The 18,923-nt window shown below is 49.4% G+C and overlaps 2 protein-coding genes across 5 annotated transcripts in view; one reads left to right on the forward strand and one right to left on the reverse strand.

The window, feature by feature from the left end:
* The window catches only part of hmgcs1 (3-hydroxy-3-methylglutaryl-CoA synthase 1 (soluble)), a 379,408-nt gene that overhangs the window by 269,665 nt on the left and 90,820 nt on the right, over positions 1-18,923 (forward strand). The gene's annotated exons all lie outside the window — the stretch shown is intronic.
* LOC147123948 (beta-1,3-galactosyltransferase 5-like) lies at positions 7,650-17,010 on the reverse strand. Its single transcript, XM_085968954.1, has 2 exons — positions 16,584-17,010; positions 7,650-11,014 (listed from the first exon to the last, which is right to left on the reverse strand). The coding sequence occupies exon 2, from the start codon at positions 10,755-10,757 to the stop codon at positions 9,681-9,683; it is 1,077 nt and encodes a 358-aa protein (XP_085825080.1). The 5' UTR covers positions 10,758-11,014; positions 16,584-17,010; the 3' UTR covers positions 7,650-9,680.

The raw sequence follows: 18,923 nt of genomic DNA on the forward strand, positions 1-18,923 counted from the left end.
GAGGACAGATAGCGGGAACAGTCCCTGTCTGGGGGAGTGAGGACAGATAGACTGAACAGTCACTGTCTGGGGGAGTGAGGACAGGTAGAGGGAACAGTCCCTGTCTGGGGGAGTGAGGACAGATAGCGGGAACAGCCCCTGTCTGGGGGAGTGAGGACAGATAGAGGGAACAGCCCCTGTCTGGGGGAGTGAGGACAGATAGAGGGAACAGTCCCTGTCTGGGGGAGTGAGGACAGATAGCGGGAACAGCCCCTGTCTGGGGGAGTGAGGACCGGTAGAGGGAACAGTCCCTGTCTGGGGGAGTGAGGACAGAGGGAACAGTCCCTGTCTAGGGGAGTGAGGACAGATAGAGGGAACAGTCCCTGTCTAGGGGAGTGAGGACAGATAGCGGGAACCGTCCCTGTCTGGGGGAGTGAGGACAGATAGCGGGAACCGTCCCTGTCTGGGGGAGTGAGGACAGATAGCGGGAACCATCCCTGTCTGGGGGAGTGAGGACAGATAGCGGGAACCGTCCCTGTCTGGGGGAGAGAGGACAGATAGCGGGAACAGTCCCTGTCTGGGGGAGTGACAGATAGTGGGAACAGTCCCTGTCTGGGGGAGTGAGGACAGATAGTGGGAACCGTCCCTGTCTGGGGGAGTGAGGACAGATAGCGGGAACAGCCCCTGTCTGGGGGAGTGAGGACAGGTAGAGGGAACAGTCCCTGTCTGGGGGAGTGAGGACAGATAGTGGGAACAGTCCCTGTCTGGGGGAGTGAGGACAGATAGTGGGAACAGTCCCTGTCTGGGGGAGTGAGGACAGGTAGAGGGAACAGTCCCTGTCTGGGGGAGTGAGGACAGATAGCGGGAACAGTCCCTGTCTGGGGGAGTGAGGACAGATAGACTGAACAGTCCCTGTCTGGGGGAGTGAGGACAGGTAGAGGGAACAGTCCCTGTCTGGGGGAGTGAGGACAGATAGTGGGAACAGTCCCTGTCTGGCGGAGTGAGGACAGAGGGAACAGTCCCTGTCTAGGGGAGTGAGGACAGATAGCGGGAACCGTCCCTGCCTGGGGGAGTGAGGACAGATAGCGGGAACCGTCCCTGTCTGGGGGAGTGAGGACAGATAGTGGGAACAGTCCCTGTCTGGGGGAGAGAGGACAGATAGACTGAGCAGTCCCTGTCTGGGGGAGTGAGGTCAGATAGAGGGAACAGCCCCTGTCTGGGGGAGTGAGGACAGGTAGAAGGAACAGTCCCTGTCTGGGGGAGTGAGGATAGAGGGAACAGACACTGTCTGGGGGAGAGAGGTCAGATACAAGACCGTGCCAGCCTGGATACAGTGGACTGGTGTCAGAGTCATAATGGCACACAAGGAGGCCATTCAGCCCATCGAGCCCGTGCCGGCTCTCTGTAGAGCAATCCAGTCAGTCCCATTCCCCCGCTCTATCCCTGTAGCCCTGCAAGTTTATTTCCCTCAAGTGCCTATCCAGTCTCCCCTTGAAAACAAGTGTCTCCACTTCGACCATTTCCATCGGCAGCGAGTTCCACGTCCTCACCACTCGTTGTGTAAAGAAGTTTTTCCTCACATCCCCCCTGTATATCTTTTCCAAAACCTTAAATCTGTGTCCCCTAGTCCTTGTACCATCAATTAGTGGGAACAGCCTTTCCCCGTCTAGCCTATCCAAACCCATCATAATCTTGTACACCTCTATCAAATCACCCCGCAACTTCCTTTGCTCTAATGAAAACAAATCCAGCTTCTCCACCCTGTCCTTATAGCTAAGATCCCCCATCCCCGGAACCATTCTGGTAAATCTCCTCTGCACCCTCTCAAGGGCCTTCACATTCTTCCTAAAGTGTGGTGACCAGAACTGGACACAATACTTCAATTGTGGCCTAACCAGCGCTTTATAAAGATTCAGCGTAACTTCTCTACTTCTGTACTCAATACCTCTATTTATGAAGCCCAAGATCCCATATGCTTTGCTAACCACTCTCTCAATATGTCCTGCCACCTCAGGGACCTATGCACATTAACTCCCAGGTCCCTCTGTCCCGGTTCACTCTTTAAAGCCGTGCCATTAAGTGTATATTGCCTCTCCCTGTTCCTTCTGCCAAAATGCATCACCTCACACTTCTCTGTATTAAATGCCATCTGCCACTTGTCTGCCCATTCTGCTGGCCTTTCTATGACCCGTTGCAGTCGATTGGTATCATCTTCACTGTTTGCCACAACCCCAAGTTTGGTGCTGTCGCAAATTTAGAAATTCTACTCTGTACCTCTTCTCTCGACCCCTCCACGGTGCCTAAATTGTCAGACTGCTTGTCTGACATACAGTTCTGGGTGAGCAAAAATGTTCTCCAATTAAATATTGGGAAGACCAAAGCTATTGTTTTTGGTCCCCACCACAAACTCCGTTCCCTAGCCACTGACTCCATCCCTCTCTCTAACATCTGTCTGAGGCTGAACCTCAATGTTCGCAACCTTGGTGTCATATTTGACCCTGAAATGAGCTTCCAATCACATATCCGCAGCATAACAAAGACCGCCTACTTCCACCTCCGTAACATCGCCCATCACCGCCCCTGCCTCAGCTCATCCGCTGCTGAAACCCTCATCCATACCTTTGTTACAGTTAGACTTGACTATTCCAGCACACTCTTGGCTGGCCTCCCACATTCCACCCTATGCAAACTTGAGGTCATCCAAAACTCGGCTGCCCGTGTCCTAACTTGCACCAAGTCCCGTTCACCCATCATCCCTGTGCTCGCTGACCTACATTGGCTCACGGTTAAGCAGTGCCTCGATTTCAAAATTCTAATCCTTGTTTTCAAATCCCTCCAGGGCCTCGCCCCTATCTCTGTATTCTCTTCCAGCTCCACAACCCCCCCGAGATATCTGCGATTCTCTAATTCTGACCTCTTGAGCATCCCTGATTATAATCGCTCAACCTTTGGTGCCTTCTGTTGCCTAGGCCCTAAGCATTGGAATTGCCTCCCTAAACCTCTTTGCCTCGCTACTTCTCTCTCCTCCTTTAAGACACTCCTTAAAACCTACCTCTTTGACAAACTGCTACAAGAAACGATAATAAGAATAAAACCGGACGGACCACCCGGCATCGACCTCGGCTACGGACACGACACCGGCACTCCCAGCCCAGTCGACCCTGCAAAGTCCTCCTCACCAACATCTGGGGACTTGTGCCAAAATTGGGAGAGTTGTCCCACAGACTAGTCAAGCAACAGCCTGACATAGTCATACTCACAGAATCATACCTTTCAGCAAATGTCCCAAACTCCTCCATCACTATCCCTGGGTATTTCCTGTCCTACCGGCAGGACAGACCCACCAGGGGTGGCGGCACAGTGGTATACAGTCGGGAAGGAGTGGCCCAGGGAATCATCAACATTGACTCCAGACCCCATGAAGTCTCATGGTTTCCGGTCAAGCTTGGGCAAGGAAACCTCCTGCTGATTACCATCTACCGCCCTCCCTCACCTGATGAATCAGTACTCCTCCATGTTGAACACCACTTGGAAGGGCACAGAACGTACTCTGGGTGGGGGATTTCAATGTCCATCACCAAGAGTGGCTCGGTAGCGCCACTACTGACCGAGCTGGCCGAGTCCTGAAAGTCATAGCTGCCAGTCTGGGCCTGCAACAGGTGGTGAGAGAACCAACACGAGGGAAAAACCTATATGACCTCATCCTCACCAATCTACCTGTGGCAGATGCATCTGTCTATGACAGCATTGGTAGCAGTGACCACCACACAGTCATTGTGGAGACGAAGTCCCGTCTTCACACTGAGGACACCCTCCATCGTGTTGTGTGGCACTACCACCGTGCTAAATGGGCTAGATTCAGAACAGATCTAGCAGCTCAAAACTGGGCATCCATGAGGTGCTGTGGGCCATCAGCAGCAGCAGAATTGTATTCCATCACAATCTGTAGCCTCATGGCCTGGCATATCCCTCACTCTACCATTACCATCAAGCCAGGGGACCAACCCTGGTTCAATAAGGAGTGTAGAAGAGCATGCCAGGAGCAGCACCAGGCGTACCTAAAAATGAGGTGCGGCTAGTTCTGGAGCACTAGTCTTCAGCATGACAGCCGGGATGTTGCCGGGACCCAAAGCCTTTGCTGTATCCAGTGCGCTCAGCTGTTTGCTATCACGTGGAGTGAATCGAATTGGCTGAAGACTGACTTCTGTGATGGTGGGGACCTCAGGAGGAGCCTGATATGAATCATCCACTCGGCACTTCTGGCTGAAGATGGTTGCAAATGCTTCAGCCTTGTCTTTTACACTCACGTGCTGGGCTCCACCATCATTGAGAATGGGAATATTCATGGAGCCTCCTCCTTCCATTAGTTGTTTAATGGTCCATCACCATTCACGACTGGATGTGGCAGGACTGCAGAGCTTTGATCTGATCCGTTGATTGGGAGATCGCTTAGCTCTGTCTATAGCATGCTGCTTCCGCTTTTTAGCATGCATGTAGTCCTGTGTTTCAGCTTCCCCAGGTTGGCACCTCATTTTTAGGAACGCTGCTCCTGGCATGCTCTTCTACACTCCTTATTGAACTAGGGTTGGTCCCCTGGCTTGATGGTAATGGTAGAGTGAGGGATATGCCGGGCCATGAGGTTACAGATTGTGGTGGAATCCAATTCTGCTGCTGCTGATGGCCCACAGCACCTCATGGATGCCCAGTTTTGAGCTGTTAGATCTGTTCTGAATCTATCCCATTTAGCACGGTGGTAGTGCCACACAACACGATGGAGGGTGTCCTCAGTGTGAAGACGGGACTTCGTCTCCACAATGACTGTGCGGTGGTCACTGCTACCAATGCTATCATGGACAGATGCATCTGCAACAGGTAGATTGGCGAGGACAAGATCAAGTAGGATTTTCCCTCGTGTTGGTTCTCTCACCACCTGGCGCAAGCCCAGACTGGCAGCTATATCCTTCAGGACTCGGCCACTACCGGTGCTACCGAGCCACTCTTGGTGATGGACATTGAAGTCCCCTACCCAGAGTACATTCTGTGCCCTTGCTACTCTCAGTGCTTCTTCCAAGTGGTGTTCAACATGGAGGAGTACTGATTCATCAGCTGAGGGAGGGCGGTAGGTGGTAATCAGCAGGAGGTTTCCTTGTCCATGGGGTCCGGAGTCAATGTTGAGGGCTCCCAGGGCCACTTCTTCCCGACTGTATACCACTGTGCCACCACCCCTGGTGGGTCTGTGCTGCCGGTGGGACAGGACATACCCAGGGATGGTGATGGAAGGGTTTGGGACATTGGCTGAAAGGTATGATTCTGTGAGTATGACTATGTCAGGCTGTTGCTTAACTAGTCTGTGGGACAGCTCTCCCAATTTTGGCACAAGTTCCCAGCTGTTGGTGAGGAGGACTTTGCAGGATTGACTGGGCTGGGTGTGCCGTTGTCGTGTCCGTAGCCGGGTGGTCCGTCCGGTTTTATTTGTATTATTGTTTGTCGTAGAAATGAGTGGTTTGCTAGTCCATTTCAGAGGGCAGTTAAGAGTCAACCACATTGCTGTGTGTCTGGAGTCACATATAGGCCAGACCGGGTATGGACGGCAGATTTCCTTTCCTGAAGGATATTAGTGAACCAATTTTTTTACAACTTTCCGATAGTTTAATGGGCACTATTACCGATACTAGCTTTTTATTCCAGGCATATTTAATTAACTGAATTTAAATTCCCCAGCTGCCGTGGTGGGATTTGAACTCATGTCTCTGGATCATTAGTCCAGGACCTCTGGATTACTAGTCCAGTAACAATACCACTATGCTACCATTCCCAAACCCCAGTGGGGGAGGTAGTGCAACTTGGCACCAGGTGGGGTGGGTGTCACCCAAACAACATGAAAAAACATTTCCATTTACATAGCGGCTTTGGTCACTGCTGCAATGTAGGAAATGTGGCAGCCAATTCGTGTACAGCAAGATCCCACAAACAGCATTGCAATAATGACCAGATAATTTGTTTTAGTGATGTTGGTTGAGGGATAAATATTGGCCCCAGGACACCGGGGAGAACTCCCCTGCTCTTGAAATAATTGTCATGGGATTATTTAATGTCCAACTGAGTGGGTAGACGGGGCCTCTGTTTAATGTCGCATTTGAAAGATGGCATCTCCTGACGTGTCAGCCTGGATTTTGTGCTCAAGTCTCTGGAGTGGGGCTTGAACCCACGACCTTCTGACTCAGAGGCGAGGGTGCTAAGAACTGAGCTAAAGGAAATTTCGGGGTTGGGGGCAGAGTGGGGAGGGGGGGGGGGGGCGGTGGTGGAGAAAGGAGGGAGTCACGTCCTCTCCCCAACCCACCCTCACTGTATTTAAACTGGGGCGCAGTCTTATATTTGACCCATTTGTTCTTAGCCAGGCCACTAGATGGCAGAGTAATTCCATGGGAGTAGGGATTGGGGAGCAGGGAACGGGAATATCAACATTGTGTCCCGCCTGAAACACAAACATGCAACGAAGATGAAACAAAGTCACACGGCAGTGATGTACCTCGAGTACTTCGCCTGTATTACAGCCAGCACTCACTGGTCAGAGAAATTTTAATTCACATAACCTCATTAAAGGCATTCATGAGAATTACTTCCCAAATTATACGTGAATTTGTTTTACTGCCTCGGAGAGGCTGCGCAGTAGGTTTACTAGAACGGTACCAGGGATGAGGGACTTCAGTTATATGGAGAGACTGGAGAAGATGGGGTTGTTCTCCTCAGAAGAGAGAAGGTTGAGCGAAGATTTAATAGAGGTGTTCAAAATCATGAAGGGTTTTGATAGAGTAACTAAGAAGAAACTGTGCTAAATAAGGAGAAACTCCATTGGTAGGAGGGTCGGTAACGACAGGAAACAGACTCAAGATAATTGGAGAAAGAATCAGAGGGGAGATGAGGAGAATTTTTTATTTTTTATTTTTTTTATTTTTTAAACGCAACGAGTTATGATCTGGATTGCGCTGCCTGAAAGGGCGTTGGAAGCAGATTCAATAGTAACATTCCAAAGGGAATTTTTGCAGGGCTCTGGGGAAAGAGCCAGGGAGTGGGTGGGGCTAATTGGAAGAGCTCTTTCAAAGAGCTGGCACAGGCAAGAGGGACCAAATGGCCTCCTTCTGTGCTGCATGATTCTGTGATCATCAAATACAAAAAAAAAACCAGGTTATTGTTGCATGGGTTACTGCGCCTGCGCGTTTAAAGCAATTGCGAGCACAAAAATCCACGGCACATCCAGCGCACTCCTGACTTTGGATCCCCAAAAATGCCTGTATCCCATCGATTGCCCCATTCCCTCATGATCACCCACGATCGCTCACACTCCCCTAGCCCTCCCCCAAATTGCTCCCCACTCGCTCCCAATTGCCCCTTCTTCCCCAGTCCCCCCCCCCCCCTCATTATACTGTATTCCTCGTTCAGGGATCAGTTCTAAGTCCCATCAACACCCCATTCGATTATTTACTCTGTGTGCTATCCCTGGCGAAGACAACAGTTGAATTCCAATGCTTATACAAATCGGAATGCTTGAAAGACTACCTTAGTTTCTCCTGCCTCTGTGCTGATGTGGCTGGGCTGTGCAGGTGTCAGAGAGGATGTGTTCTTACTTATAATTTACTCCTCAAATCAATAGAGTTCATAAACATTGAATATCAAGTGTCACAGATTTATTAAATATACAGTACTTAAAACATACACTTAAAGCAGTACTTATGACCAAGCCTTGCGGGTTTAGTCGGGGGAGGGGACTCAAACCCGCCACAGTTCTAAGCTCGTTATCCAGGTTGCTCAGACCTTAATCGAATTCGACATATCTGTTCCAACACCCACTTTTTATATCTTTTTCCTTACCCCCATGTGACAATCGACACCTTTCTAAATTATATGATTGTACAAAGTTAAACTACGACCCCACGCAAGGTGAGTTTTAGGGTCCGTTCCTCAGAGACATACCGAGGGGGTGAATTTCCTTGGGACTTCTCTACCGCTACTTTGGGGGAAACACCTTTCTAGCACATAAATGGGCTTTACACCCATCTTCCGTCAAAGTTACAGTTGAGGTGCGGGAGAAGTCGCGAGGATATTCACCCCCAGGACCTCCACATTACAGCTCTCATTCCCACTCCCCCGCTCCCTGCTAGGGAGAGAGGTTCTTCACCTCAGCCAGTCAAGAGGCAGGGGGCCCTCATCTCAGGCTGGAATCTGTGCAGATTCTGCCCTGAAACATTGAACCGCTCAGTGCTGTGACCCAAGCACCTGAAATCTGGTTAATGGAAAAACTTCCTCCAATTAGAACGAAAGAACCTGCATTTATACAGCACATTTCATGACCCCAGGATGTCACAAAGCGCTTTGCAGCCTATTAAGTACTTTTGAAGTGTAGTCACTGTTGTAATGTAGGAAACGCGGCATCAAGCTCCCACAAACAGTAATGAGATAATTTTTATTTAGTGATGTTGGTTGAGGGATAAACAGGACACTGGGGATAACTCCCCTGCTCTACTTTGAAATAGTGGCCATGGGACCTTTTACGTCTACCTGTGAGGGCAGACGAGGCCTCAGTTTAACGTCTCATCCGAAAGACGGCACTTCTGACAGTGCGGCGCTCCCTCAGCACTGCACTGGGATGTCAGTCTGGAATTTGTGTTCAAGTCTCTGGAGTGGGACTTGAACCCACAACCATTCTGACTCAGAGGCGAGAGTGCTGCCCACTGAGCCACGGCTGAATGAGACAGCCAGGCTCGACGCTCCTGAAACGTGATCAAAGGTGGTTCTTTTTATTCGTATTTATTTTCAGGATGTGGACATCGCTGGCAAGGCCAGCATTTATTGCTCATCCCTAGTTGCCCTTGAGAAGGTGGTGGTGGGCCACCTTCTTGAACCGCTGCAGTTCTTGTGGTGAAGGTGCTCGCACAGTGCTGTTAGGTATGGAATTCTGGGATATTGACCCAGCAACGACGAAGGAACGGCCGATATATTTCCAAGTCGGGATGGTACATGACTTGGAGGCGATGGAGTTCCCTTGCAGCTGCTGCCCTCTTCCTTCTAGGTAGTGGCGGTCGCAGGTTCGGGAGGTGCTACCCAAAAAGCCTCATATACATTGCTACCACAATACGCCAGTGGTGGATCTTTAGGTTCAGGTCTGGGGATGACCCTAAAGGCCGCACGCACGTTGCTTTGAATGGATGAGCACGTGGTCCACGTCCAACTTCTCAAGAGGGCGTTTAGTCACGCGAGATTGAGCGATAACCAAGGTTAGCACAGTCAGAGTCAAAGAGGGAGTCAATCCCCCACTAGCTATCTGCACGACCTTTTGCTTTCCATTACATAGGAACAGGAGGAGGCCATTCAGCCCCTCGAGTCTGTTCCTGCATTCAATTAGATCATGGCTGATCTGTATCTTCACTCCATCCACCCGCCTTGGTTCCATCACCCTTAACTAACAAAATTCTATCAATCTAAGTATTGAAATTTTCAATTGACTCCCCAGCGTTAACAGCTTTTTGGGGGAGCGAGTTCCAGATTTCCACTACCTGTTGTGTGAAGAAGTGCTTCCTGACATCACCCCCGAATGGCCTGGCTTTAATTTTAAGGTTCTGCCCCCTTGTTCTGGACTCCCCCCACCAGAGGAAATAGTTTCTCCCTATCTACCCCGTCTAATCCTTTAATCATCTTAAACACCTTCAGCTCCACCTGGTGATGTCCGGATTACTGGAACAAGCCGTCCGGGCCTGGACCATGTTATTATGGGCTACCTGTTGCTCCTGAGTGCTGAGGTGATGAATGACCATCAGGTACCTGTAGTTGCACACTCTCCAGTTCGCGTTGTGCTGGGTGAAGCGGCTGCTCGACTGCACGGGGATCCCCGCCGCTTCCGCCAGAATCCCGACGTAAGCGTCCTCAACGGGAATTGGGGGGATGGCTGCCGCCACCTTCAGGATCATGGCCGCGGCGTCCAGCGAGAGCACGTAGCCCACCCCGCTCACATAGGGAGGGTAGCGCTCCCTCCCGTAGTCCTGCCACGATACGTACCATTTGCTGCAGGGATTCCGGACAACTTCCCTCTTCCCGGCCGCGAACAGAGAGCCCGCGTAGAGTCCGGTCCTAATTGGGTTGTCTCGGACCAGAAAGCGGGGCAGTCTATCCGTGTTCACGAAGCAGTCGTCGTCGGTTTTGAGGATGTACGCGGGCCGGCAGGTGCTTGTGGCCCACTTTAAGCCATGCATGACCTTCAGGGTTAAGTTTCTGTAAGTGTCCAGGTAGCTTCCCACCAATAGGTCCTGGAACTCGTCCTGCTCGGCTCTGATTAGGTCGGCCGCTCCTTCCTCCCGGGCCTGGCCAACCAAGAAGACCACTTGCCAGGGGAAGAGACTCTGCCGCCGCTCCAGCGCCCAGGTGTTGCGGATCACGTTCCTACGATCAACATTGGGCTGGGCCGACGTCACCAGGACCAGCAGGACCTGCCCCTTCTTGCAAGGTGGAGGCTCGTGGCGCCGACTGAACAACGTCTCAAAGTCGATCCCGAAGCTCTTGCCAGTGACCTTGTCGTCTTCTTCCTCACTCTTCGCCTGCTCCAATGCCACGCGGAGGTCCCCCTTTGACCGACCAGATTCCTCGGTCAGCTCCCCGGTCGCACGGAAACTTAAGATCAGAAAGGCGGACGTCAGGAGCAATGCGAGCACAAGCACTTTAAAGTAACCTCTTAACTTCATTGCTTTAATGCGAAGAGTTACGAATCCCTGCATGCAAGGAGGAAGCATTCATCTCCATACTGGTGGGGTTAGAAGCGAGCAGTACCAAAGTGTGTTAACGTAGCTGCAACCTTGTATCAGGATAAGGAACAGGTCGAAGGAACAGCAATCCTCCCCTTCCCTCTCTCTCTGAGTTAGAAGAAAGAACTTGCATTTATATAGCGCCTTTCACAACCTCAAGACATCCCAAAGCGCTTTACAGCCAAAGAAGAACTTTTGAAGTAGAAACAGAAAACACTGGAAATACTCAGCAGGTCAGGCAGCATCTGTGGAGAGAGAGAAAAAACAGAGTTAACGTTTCAGGTCAATGACCTTTCATCAGAACTGGAAGCAGTTAGAGATTGTTGTGAGCATTTTAAACCAACACTCGACACAAGGTTTTCGATCGATAGTCAAGTTGTCTTTATTGCACCGGTGGGGAGACAGTCTGCTCTGTCTTAGCCAGACTTTTCCAAATTGTTACAGAAAACACGACATTTTTATACATTACAATAAGCATGGCCACCTCATGTTACATTCATTCCTGCCGCCTGATTGGATCTTGGCCTGCATGCACCTTCACGGATTGGTTACGAATCTTGATATAAACATGTGTAAGCTGCCTCTTCAATCAATCACTCAAACTGCTGAATGCTAATCAAAAGATACCTTGGAATGTAACCTAGGTAATAAAGTTCTTACGGGCAGTTGAAATGCTGGACATCCTGTCTCCATTTAATTGTTTTATATCTCTCCAAAGGTCAGCTATCTTTGACCGCATCTTTATGGATGTGGTCCTTCATGGTAGTCCCTGTCCTTCCTTACACTATTCAGCGAAACTGCCAGCGATGTCGGTTTAACTCTTTCCCCACTGCAGAGATTTAAGAGTTTTTAAGCAATTACAGAGCCAGGGGAAAAAAGGGGGGAGGAAAGAACAAAAAGGGAAGGTCTGTGTCGGGGTAGAGGGCAGGAGAGATTAAATGGCAAAAGGGATGATGGTGCAAGGCAATAGGAGGTGGTAATGGTGCGAGTAAAGAAACAAAATGTGGGTTCAGAGGAGCTGTAAAGGGCAACAGCAGAACCATTACCAGTTGTCCGAGAAAATGGGAACAGTGGTTATGATCTGAAATTGTTGAACTCAGTGCTGAGAACGGAAGGTTGTAAAGTGCCTAACCGAAACCTTGAGCTTCGTTGGAACAGTGTAGGAGGCCGAGGACAGAGAGGTCAGAGTGGGATGGAGAATTAAAGTTTTTGAAGTGTAGTCACTGTTGTAATGTAGGATGTGAGCCGAAGCAGGGAGATAAGACATCTCAGCAACTTGCCACTGGGTGAGATTCCTCGCACGCTTCCTACAGTCAGCATGTCTCCCAGTTACTGAAATAGTCCCAACTTTGCTGATCTCAGATTTGCACAGTGGGATTCCAGGACTCCAAGGGAGGGGCAAAGAGAGAGAGAGAAGGCAGTGCAGCGGGTTAAGGTCCAGTGGAATGTGCAGCATTCTTCTTTCAGTTTTGAACGTCTATCAGCCCAACGTCCAGCTGATTGACAGAGCGTGTGTGGCAACCCAGGGCTCTGTGGCAGTGTCTGTGTAAGATCAGGGGAGGAGCACTCAGTCAGTTGCCATGAATCAGTTGTCCTGATACAAGTTGAGGTCCCCTCCTAACACTAATGTGACATTCTATATTTTTGCCTTCTTTTTCCACACTATTCTTAGAGTCATAATGGCACAGAAGGAGGCCATTCGGCCCATCGAGCCCGTGCCGGCTCTCTGTAGAGCAATCCAGTCAGTCCCATTCCCCCACTCTATCCCCGTAGCCCTGCAAGTTTATTTGCCTCAAGTGCCTATCCAGTCTCCCCTTGAAAACAGAGTGTCTCCGCTTCCACCACTTCCGTCGGCAGCGAGTTCCAGGTCCTCACCACTCCCTGCGTAAAAAAGTTTTTCCTCACATCCCCCCTGTATCTCTTGCCCAAAACCTTAAATCTGTGTCCCCTAGTCCTTGTACCATCAACTAGTGGGAACAGCCTTTCCCCGTCTAGTCTATCCAAACCCGTCATAATCTTGTACACCTCTATCAAGTCACCCCTCAACCTCCTTTGCTCTAATGAAAACAAATCCAGCTTCTCCAACCTGTCCTTGTAGCGAAGATCCTCCATCCCCGGAACCATTCTGGTAAATCTCCTCTGCACCCTCTCAAGGGCCTTCACATCCTTCCTAAAGTGTGGTGACCAGAACTGGATGCAATACTCCAGTTGTGGCCTAACCAGCGCTTTATAAAGGTTCAGCATAACTTCTCTACTTTTGTACTCCATACCTCTATTTATGAAGCCCAAGATCCCATATGCTTTGCTAACCACTTTCTCAATATGTCCTGCAACCTTCAGGGACCTATGCACATTAACTCCCAGGTCCCTCTCTATGAAGAGTTATAAAAAGCAGCAAATACAGGTAAATGCAAGTATCCCAGCCGGTGAGACCTGCTCTGCATCTTTTGCGAGGCTGGTCCGAGTCAACGCTGGAGGTCTACAGAGGAGCAAGGGACACTAGAAGTTTTACATCGAGTCTACAGTGCAGAAATGGGCCATTCGATGTTTGTGCTCCACACAAGTCTCCACCCACCCTACTTCAACTAACTGCATCAGCATATCCTTCTAGTCCTTTCTGCCTCATGTGCTTATCCCTTAAATGTCTATGCTGTTCACCTGTGGTAGTGAGTTCCACATTCTAACCACTCTCCTGAATTGCCTAGTGACTCTCTGATATTTATGACCTCTGGTTTTGGTCTTCCCCATTGTCTCTATGTCTACCCTATCAAACCCTTTTATTATCTTAAAAGACCTCTATCACATCACCTCTCAGTCTTCTCTTTTCTAGAGAAAAGAGCCCCAGCCTGTTCAGCCTTTATTGATAAGTATATCCTCTCAGTTCTGGTATCACCCTTGTGAATCTTTTTTGCATCTTCTCCAGTGCCTCTATATCCCTTATGGAGACCGGAACTGTGCGCAGTACTCAAAGTGCGGTCTAACCAAGGTTCTATACAAGTTTAACATAACTTCCCTGCTTTTCAATTCTATCCCTCTAGTAATGAGCCCCAGTGTTTTGTTTGCTTTTTTATGGCCTTATTAACCTGTGTCACTACTTTCAGTGATTTGTGAATGTGTACTCCCAGATCCCTCTGCTCCTCTGGCCCATTTACTCTTATTATTTCAAGCAGTATGTGGTCTCTTTATTCTTCCTACCAAACTGCACCACCACACACACACACGTTTATATTGACCTCGCACTTATAGAATCATAGAATGGGACAGCACAGGAGGAGGCCATTGAAAGAGCTCTCCAATTAGTCCCACTCCCTGCTCTTTCCCCATAGCCCTGTATCTTTTTTCTCTTCAAGTTTTTATCCAATTTCCTTTTGAATGTTACTATTGAATCTGCTCCCACCACTCTTTCAGGTAGCGCAACTCGTTGTGTAAAAAAATGTTTCCTCATCTCGCCTCTGGTTGTTTTGCCAATCACCTTAAATCTGTGCCCTCTGGTTATTGATCCTCCTGCCAATGGGAACAGTTTCTCTCTACTCTATCAGAACCGGTCATGCTTTTGAACACCTCTATCAAATCTCCTCTTAATCGGCTCTGCTCCAAGGAGAACAACCCCAGCCTCTCCAGTCTCTCCACGTAACTGAATTCCCTCAGCCCTGGTACCATTCTAGTAAATCTCTTCTGCAACCCTCTCTAAGGCCTTGACATCGTTGTTACAAAAAGAAAATACCGCAGATGCTGGAAATCTGAAATAAAAACAGAAAATGCTGGAGATACTCAGCAGGCCAGGCAGCATCCGTGGAGAGAGAAACAGAGTTAACGTTTCAGGTCGATGACCTTTCGTCAGAACTGGAAAAAAAGCAGGAAATGGAACAGATTTTTAAGCAAGTGTAGTGGCTGGGAAATGGTGGAGGGGATAAAGAACAAAAGGGAAGGCCTGTGATAGGATAGAAGGCAGGAGAGATTAAGAGACATTGAGAGACATTAAGGGATATTCAAGGCAAAAGGAGATGGTAATGGGGTCGTTATCGTAATCATTATTACATCTGTATTACCTCACATTGCCCAAATAAGGGCTGACACTGTTGCTGTGATCTCGATAGCCGAAGGACCAGCAGCCTGACAATCCCCTGTTGGAGAGGGTGGGCAGAGGGGAGTGCTGGATGGCAATGAGAGTCCCCATTACCCCTGCAGGTCCCAGAGTCTCTCCACTAACTGACTCTCTCTGTCTCTCCCCAACTCCAATCAGTGCAAATCATCCCAGCTCATAGAACACAGGAACAGGAGGAGGCCATTCAGCCCCTCGAGCCTGTTGCGCCATTCAATGAGATCATGGATGATCTGTGACCTAACTCCAAAGACCTGCCTTTCGCCCCTATCCCTTAATAGATTATTGTTAACAAAAATCTATCAATCTCAGATATAAAATTACCAATTGATCTAGCATCAATTGCCATTTGCAGAAGAGAGTTCCAAATTTCTACCACCCTTTGTGTGTAGAAGTGTCTCCTAATTTCACTCCAGAAAGGTCTGGCTATGTAGACTATGGCCCCTAGTCCTAGAACCTCCAACCAGCAGAAATAGTTTCTCTCGATCTACCCTATCAGTTTCCCTTAATATCTTGAAAACTTCAATCAAATCACACCTTAATGTTCTAAATTCTAGGGAATACAACCCTAGTTTGTGTAATCTCTCCTCGTAATTTAACCCTTGGTATCATTCTGGTAAACCTACGCTGCACTCCCTCCAAGGCCAATATATCCTTCCTAAGGTGTGGTGCCCAGAACTGCTTGTAAGATCTTAACGATCTCGGAGTTCTTGGACAAGACACCAATAGGCAGCAGCCAGTATGTTTGAGCAATAGATCAAGATTTATTAAGCATACAGCATAATATACTTAATATTAGGCGATAGTTTTAACGAGTAGCTCCAGACCTAGGTCTCTGGGACCTCTCGGACACAGATGATGTCGTCTTAAGTCTGTTCCTTTGTCCTCGCAGTACCTCGTGTGAAGTTGTTCTTGGAGTATCAAGGTTTTAACCCTTTTCTTATCAAAAGTTGGTTTGGCCAGTGTCCATATATGGTCTTTAACAAAATCACCTTTTTAATTGGTTCTAATGGCCAAAATACCATTGTCACTCAGACTAAGGAAGCATCCCGCCTTTCCAGTACTTTTCCACCAACTTTGCCTTGTTCAATGTTATCTTGTTTATAGTTTTGTTAAGCGAATTCTAAGTTCTATACAGCATTATAATATGTTATTTAATGATTTAACCTTCACTCGCAGACTGTGGCTGTTTCTTATCAAAACTTAGTCAAAACTGCTTTTGACTGCGGCTACATTTTGAACAAGTTTTCTAGTTACCCAGGAGTAATTATGGGTAATATTATTTGGTTAATGGCTACACTTGAAGTTAAAGATATACAAGTCTCGTCTACTAAATATCTTTAAATATCAGCCTTTCGTACATGCTCACAGTGCTCCAGGTGTGGTCTGACCAGGGTTTTGTATAGCTGCAACATAACTTCTACCCTCTTGTATTCTAGTCCTCTAGATATAAAGGCCAGTATTCCATCAGCCTTATTGATTATTTTCTGTATCTGTTCATGACATTTTAATGATCTATGTACCTGGACCCACAAATCGCTTTGGGCCTCCACTGTTTTTAGGGTCCATTTTGGTAAACCCCCCAAAATAGGCTCTGCTACATTGTACTGGTGTGATCAACACAAACCCACAGACAAACCCCCACAAAAAACCCAGCATAAACCCACACACATAACCCAGCACAAACTCACACAGACCCAGCACAAACTCACACGCAGAGAGGAATGCTGGAATGCGGTGAGAGTCCCGGGATCGCTCCGCTAACTAACTCTCTCCAACTCTCCGCTCCAGCGGGCGCGCCCTCTCTCTGATGGACAGCCGCTTGCTCCAATCAGTGCAGCGCCTGCTTTGATTGACAGCGGGTGTGCCTTGCAATGAGCCAATGGTTGGAGGGGGCGGGAGCTCTCACTTGGAATTCTTGCCTTGTTGGGAATCGGGACATGTTCCGTCTGATGGGATCAGTTTACCCAGCAGGGATATACTGCATTGAATTTATTCCCAAATTAAATTAATTCTATTTAAAATTAAAGTCGCCAGAGGATAAGTTTATTTTAAGTCCTGGGCCCCTATAAAACCAGGCACTGGAATTGTTGAAGCCTTTCTGTTACTATCTGGAGAGAACTCTGAAGGGATTCTACTTTTCCGTGACAGGACCCTCAGTTCCGGGTTTGTTGCAGGAACCTGACCTGTTTTATAATTGGTTACAGGGGCCGCAATGTTGTTGGGATTTGATTTAGTTTGTGTGAAATGTGCGCGTCATCCCAACTCCATTCTGGAAAATCACCAAAACAGACTCTGCCGCACTGTAACCAGCATAACCAGCACAAACCCACAGACAAACCCACACAGACCCAGCACAAACCGACAGACAGGACCCAGCACAAACCCACAGACAAACCCAGCACAAACCCACAGACAAAACCCAGCACAAACCCACAGACAAAATCAAGCACAAACCCACAGACAAACCCAGCACAAACCCACAGAAAAACCCAGCACAAACCCGCACACACACCCAGCACAAACCCGCACACACACCCAGCACTAACTCACACACAGACCAGCACTAACTCACACACAGACCCAGCACTAACTCACACACACACACCCAGCACAAACCCGCACACAGACCCAGCACAACCCCGCACACAGACCCAGCACAAACCCGCACACAGACCCAGCACAAACCCACACAGACCCAGCACAAACTCACACACAGACCCAGCACAAACCTACACACAGACCCAGCACAAACCCACACACAGACCCAGCACTAACTCACACACAGCCCCAGCACAAACCCACACACAGACCCAGCACAAACCCACACACAGACCCAGCACTAACTCACACACAGCCCCAGCACAAACCCACACACAGACCCAGCCCAAACCCACACACAGACCCAGCACAACCCCACACACAGACCCAGCACAAACTCACACACAGACCCAGCCCAAACCCACACACAGACCCAGCACTAACTCACACACAGACCCAGCCCAAACCCACACACAGACCCAGCCCAAACCCACACACAGACCCAGCACAAACCCACACACAGACCCAGCACAAACCGACACACAGACCCAGCACAAACCCACACACAGACCCAGCACAACCCCACACACAGACCCAACACTAACTCACACACAGACCCAGCACAAACCCACACACAGACCCAGCACAAACTCACACACAGACCCAGCCCAAACCCACACACAGACCCAGCACTAACTCACACACAGACCCAGCCCAAACCCACACACAGACCCAGCACAAACTCACACACAGACCCAGCCCAAACCCACACACAGACCCAGCACTAACTCACACACAGACCCAGCCCAAACCCACACACAGACCCAGCACAAACCGACACACAGACCCAGCACAAACCCACACACAGACCCAGCACAAACCCACACACAGACCCAGCACAAACCCACACAGACCCAGCACTAACCCACACAGACCCAGCACAAACCCACACACAGACCCAGCACAAACCGACACAGACCCAGCACAAACCCTCACAGACCCAGCACAAACCCTCACAGACCCAGCACAAACCCTCACAGACCCAGCACAAACCCACACACAGACCCAGCACAAACCCTCACAGACCCAGCACAAACCCGCACACAGACCCAGCACTGACACACACAGACCCAGCACAAACCCACACACAGACCCAACACAAACCCACACACAGACCCAGCACAAACCCACACAGACCCAGCACAAACTCACACACAGACCCAGCCCAAACCCACACACAGACCCAGCACAAACCCACACACAGACCCAGCACAAACCCACACACAGACCCAGCACAAACCCACACACAGACCCAGCCCAAACCCACACACAGACCCAACACTAACTCACTCACAGACCCAGCACAAACCCGCACACAGACCCAGCACTGACACACACAGACCCAGCACAAACCCACACACAGACCCAACACAAACCCACACACAGACCCAGCACAAACCCACACACAGACCCAGCACAAACCCGCACACAGACCCAGCACAAACCCGCAC

The sequence above is a fragment of the Somniosus microcephalus genome, chromosome 1 (assembly GCF_052327205.1).
Source record: "Somniosus microcephalus isolate GS21.2 chromosome 1, FLI_Smic_1.0, whole genome shotgun sequence".
In the NCBI taxonomy this organism is placed as follows: Eukaryota; Metazoa; Chordata; class Chondrichthyes; order Squaliformes; family Somniosidae; genus Somniosus; species Somniosus microcephalus.